Source organism: Micropterus dolomieu, linkage group LG02 (assembly GCF_021292245.1).
Source record: "Micropterus dolomieu isolate WLL.071019.BEF.003 ecotype Adirondacks linkage group LG02, ASM2129224v1, whole genome shotgun sequence".
In the NCBI taxonomy this organism is placed as follows: Eukaryota; Metazoa; Chordata; class Actinopteri; order Centrarchiformes; family Centrarchidae; genus Micropterus; species Micropterus dolomieu.
The window spans coordinates 30,208,320-30,212,744 of record NC_060151.1 but is presented as its reverse complement, the minus strand read 5'-3'; the positions used below and the strand labels follow the sequence as shown (position 1 = coordinate 30,212,744).

General features: G+C 41.4%; 1 protein-coding gene across 1 annotated transcript; it reads left to right on the top strand.

Annotated features, from left to right (window-relative positions):
• The first annotated feature begins 631 nt into the window (after positions 1-631).
• Positions 632-3,469, top strand: LOC123962068 (serine protease 27-like). Its single transcript, XM_046037967.1, has 4 exons — positions 632-1,311; positions 1,559-1,824; positions 2,529-2,671; positions 2,826-3,469. The coding sequence occupies exons 1-4, from the start codon at positions 1,124-1,126 to the stop codon at positions 3,078-3,080; spliced, it is 852 nt and encodes a 283-aa protein (XP_045893923.1). The 5' UTR covers positions 632-1,123; the 3' UTR covers positions 3,081-3,469.
• The last annotated feature ends 956 nt before the right edge of the window (positions 3,470-4,425 follow it).

The following is a 4,425-nucleotide window of genomic DNA, read 5'->3' as shown; positions in this document are numbered from 1 at the left end:
CCACATTACTCCTATTTTAGCTTCATTACACTGGCTCCCAGTATGTTTTAGAATTGACTTTAAAATTCTATTGATCACTTTTAAAGCTCTTCATGGCCTCTCGCCTTGTTATATTTCTGACCTTTTAGTCCCATACGCACCAGCACGTACCTTGAGATCCTCGGGCAGAGGTCTGTTGTCTGTTCCAGAGTCTCGACTGAAAACTAAAGGGGACAGAGCGTTTGCTGTCAGGGCCCCGAGGCTCTGGAACAGCCTGCCCGAGGAAATCAGGTCGGCTGAGTCGGTGAACTCTTTTAAGTCCCTTCTTAAAACATACTTTTATAGGAGAGCTTTTCCCGATCTTATTTGACTTTATTTTATTTTATTCTATTTTACTTAATTTATATTTATCTTAAACGTGTATTTTGGTCTTTTCAATGTTTTCTTGCATGTATTGTTGTCTTTGCACTTGTTGAAGCACTTTGTAACTTGTTTTTGAAAAGTGCTCTACAAATAAAGATGATTATTATTATTATAAATGATTAGGATACCACAATGTTAATGCTAATGCTGAACTGCTAATGCTAGCTTAGATATATATATGACCATCTGACTGTTCAAGTTTAAGTCATTGTGTACCTAAGGCATTAAAGACAAAAGGAAGCCAAGATCCCTGTTCCCGTGTCACTCTCTGATCAGAGATCTATTGTAGATGAAGAGGTTTTCTGAGTGGAGGCCACTACCACAGTTTGTTCTTTAATACTAACATCAGCTAATTAGCAGTAAACACAGAGTACAGCTGATGCTGACGGGAATGTCTGTAGTTCTGCAGGTTTTATGTCATAAAGCAAAGCGTTGGACACATTAACATGCTGACCTGATGGTCGCGCTATGTATGATGGTAAGTCAGAGGATCACCAAAGTTATTACATTTCATCCTGAGGGGAACATGAAGGTCTGTACAAACTTTCATGTCAGTCTATTCCATAGTTGTTGATTCATCCAGACCAAAGAGCTGGACAGACAGATTGACAGGATCATCTTTAGAGCCGAGCTCATGCTGGATTAAACAAATCCACACAGATGATGGCACCCAGAGAAAAACAATACTGTGAACAAACCGGACCCAAAAACCTGAATATACATGAACTCTGACTGTCTCCCTCCAGTTTGTGGCACAGCGACGCTCAACACCAGGATCGTAGGAGGTGAGGATGCTCCTCCCGGGTCGTGGCCCTGGCAGGTCAGTCTGCAGAGCAACGGAGGTCATTTCTGTGGAGGCTCCCTGATCAACAACCAGTGGGTCCTGACTGCTGCTCACTGTGTCTCCAGGTGAGCTTCGATCCTGTCACATGACTTCACCTGTGCAAGCTTAGCAACAGAGAATGCAATGAGGGTGCCTCAGTAACCCACATTAAAACCACACTGCATGTTTTTCTTTATGCTGTTAGCAATAATCAGACACCATTAAAGTTGTAATAAATACATGAAATACGTACATACATGATACATATTGCTCCACAAGAGAAATTACAGCAAGTTTTGAGCTTTAATTCATGTTGTCTTTTCTGCTTCGCAGCACCTCACCCGGTCTCACCGTTAACCTCGGTCTTGACACCCTAGACTTGCCGAATACAAACGCGATGTCCCGGACTGTGTCCCAGATCATCCAGCATCCCAACTATAACACCACCACGAACGATAACGACATAGCCTTGCTGCAGCTGTCCTCACCTGTTAACTTCACCGACTACATCAGACCCGTGTGTCTGGCGGTGGACGGCAGCGTCTTTAACGCCGGGACGACCTGCTGGGTCACCGGATGGGGGAGAATCCAAACTGGGAGTGAGAATTTAAATTTATTCGACAGTTATTTTAAAATGTTTTGTTTGTATTGTTGTGTTTTGCAAAAAGTCCAAGTGAACCTGCAAAAATGCTAAATCACTTTTGGTACTTTTATACTTCTAAGCTTTTACTGAAGTAACATCTTGAATGAAGGACATTTGCTAAAGTAATGGAAGTAATGGATTCTTTGATTAGCCCGCTGCCACAGAGACCCTGCTGTAGATCAGAGGCAGAAAATGGACAGATACAGTTGTTCATCTTTTGTACTAATGATTTAAACAGGAGAGTTTCATGTCCATCCTCAACTGTGACTCAGCAAACATCGTTTATGTGAAAGATGAATGGGATCTTTCCTGCAGGAACCAGGGCTGCATGAAATGGTTCCCACTGAACCTATTCTGGTATCATGTGCTGAAAGAAGCAGTCCAAAGTGATCCTGCACTGGTTCTACAATGGTTCAAAAGTCCTGACTTTGTGCATGTTTGATCAAAGAAAGTAGTGACTCGATGGTTTACACATTGGACTGATGTCTTACGGTCCTGTGGGCCCAAATCCTTTTGTCTTGTGTCTTAGCTTGACAAACTTTAACACAGAGGACAAGAGGGAAGGACTGCTGGACCACAACAAGATCAGGCTGTGAGACACACACTGTTGACACAAAGAATAGATACAGACTCAACATTAATGTCTCTTTCATTTTTCAGTTCCACTTCCTTCCCCAAAGAAGCTGCAGGAGGTGAGCGTTCCCATCGTGTCCAACAGTGATTGTAACGTTACCTACGGTGGTAAAATCACAAACAACATGATCTGTGCTGGTGTGACTCAGGGAGGAAAGGACTCCTGCCAGGTGAGTCTGTCTGCAAAACACTCCTCCATCAACTGATAACACACATGTTTAAATCTGCACTAATCATTAGATCTGACTCTGGTGAATAAAAAGGACAGTATTTCCCTCTGAGAGCAGAAGTATGAAGTATAACCGACCTGTCTGACGTCTGCAGGGGGATTCAGGCGGCCCGCTGGTGACTAAAAACGGCTCTGTCTGGGTCCAGGCTGGAGTGGTGAGTTTTGGAGAAGGCTGTGCCCTGCCTAATGTCCCAGGAGTCTACACCCGAGTGTCCCAGTATCAGTCCTGGATCAACAGCCAGATCAGCACCAACCAGCCGGGCTCTGGAGCCACTCACCTGGTTCCCCTCTCGGTTCCTCTGCTGCTGTCCATCGTCCCTGTTCTCGTCTCCTTCTCTGTCCTTTCATAGAAAGTTTAATGATGATTTAATTCACTAGGATAGAGTCAAAATCTGTCTCTCTGTTTTGTGGTCTCTTATTTTTTAGCCTTTTGAGATTCATTTACTTTAAAATAAGCAACAAAATAATTTTCACCTGTTTCCAGTTCAGCTTTTTTTGTTACAGGAGTTTTGCAGAAAAGAGTCGACAGAAGAGAAGAGAGAGAAACTGGTGTACTGACACTTGATTTAAAAAATGAGGGCTACAACTAACAAATTTTTTCATTGTTGATTAATCAGCTGATTATTTTAATTAAAACATTAATTAATTCATGTTTCTGTCTCTTTCTCTGTTCTCTCTACAACTTGCTGGAGTTTTATGGCCTTCAAAAGAACATAAAGCTGTATGTTATGTTACATTACTTGAAGTGTCTTGTTGTATTTTTATTGCTGATTATTTTCTCAATTAATTGATTCATTTATTGAGTCCTTTATAACTCCTACAGCCCAATGTACTCAAAAAGATTTGGACCAACAGTGTAAAGCCCAAAGATTCAGTTCATCATCATGTAAATCCACATCAGAGAAGCTGGAACCAGAAAAAAAGTTTGCTTTAACTTTTTTTAAATGACTAAAATGAATTATGAAAATAGTTATTGATTTATTTTCTAGTGATAAACTAATCTATGACAAATCGTTGTGGTTCGGTTAACTTTGCTGGAAACAGGTGAAATAATTTTAACTTGTTAATTAACAACTGACCCATTTAAATAAATCTATAAAAATGTAATGCTTTTTTTCGACCAGTTAATGGCTCTATTTCCTCATTTTGTATTTAACGATGAATTAATTATTAAAATTATAAAGTGTAATTGCAGAATTTATTTTAAAAGGCTTTTAAATTGAACTTATTGAACAATTTTTCCACCACACAGTTCATAATGGCCTAAAATGTCTATGAAGATTCTCAGTCATCCAGGTCATAGTTCTCCAACGAAGGTTAAAAAAAATCAAGGGCAACTGGACTTGGTTGAAGATACTGGAAGACGTTTCGTCCCTCATCCAAAGGACTTCTTCAGTTCTGACTGACTGGCAGGGAAACTCAGCTATTTAACCTCAGTGGGGTCGTTGGCCCGGGTCATCGATACCGCTGGTTCGTTAGAGTTCCTTGTTGCTGTGACGACAGTCGTTACGGTCGTTAAGACTACCTGTGGCCAAGACTGAACGACCATCGTTGGTATCTTCACCTGAGGCCAATAGGTTACGTTTGTTGAGTTTCCTGGGAAGTGATGAAAGGACAGCATTGTAAGTGGGGGATAAGTGGTGGCGTAGACCCCCTCCCCTGTTCAATGACGGCTTCTCGACCCTGGTGTAGATG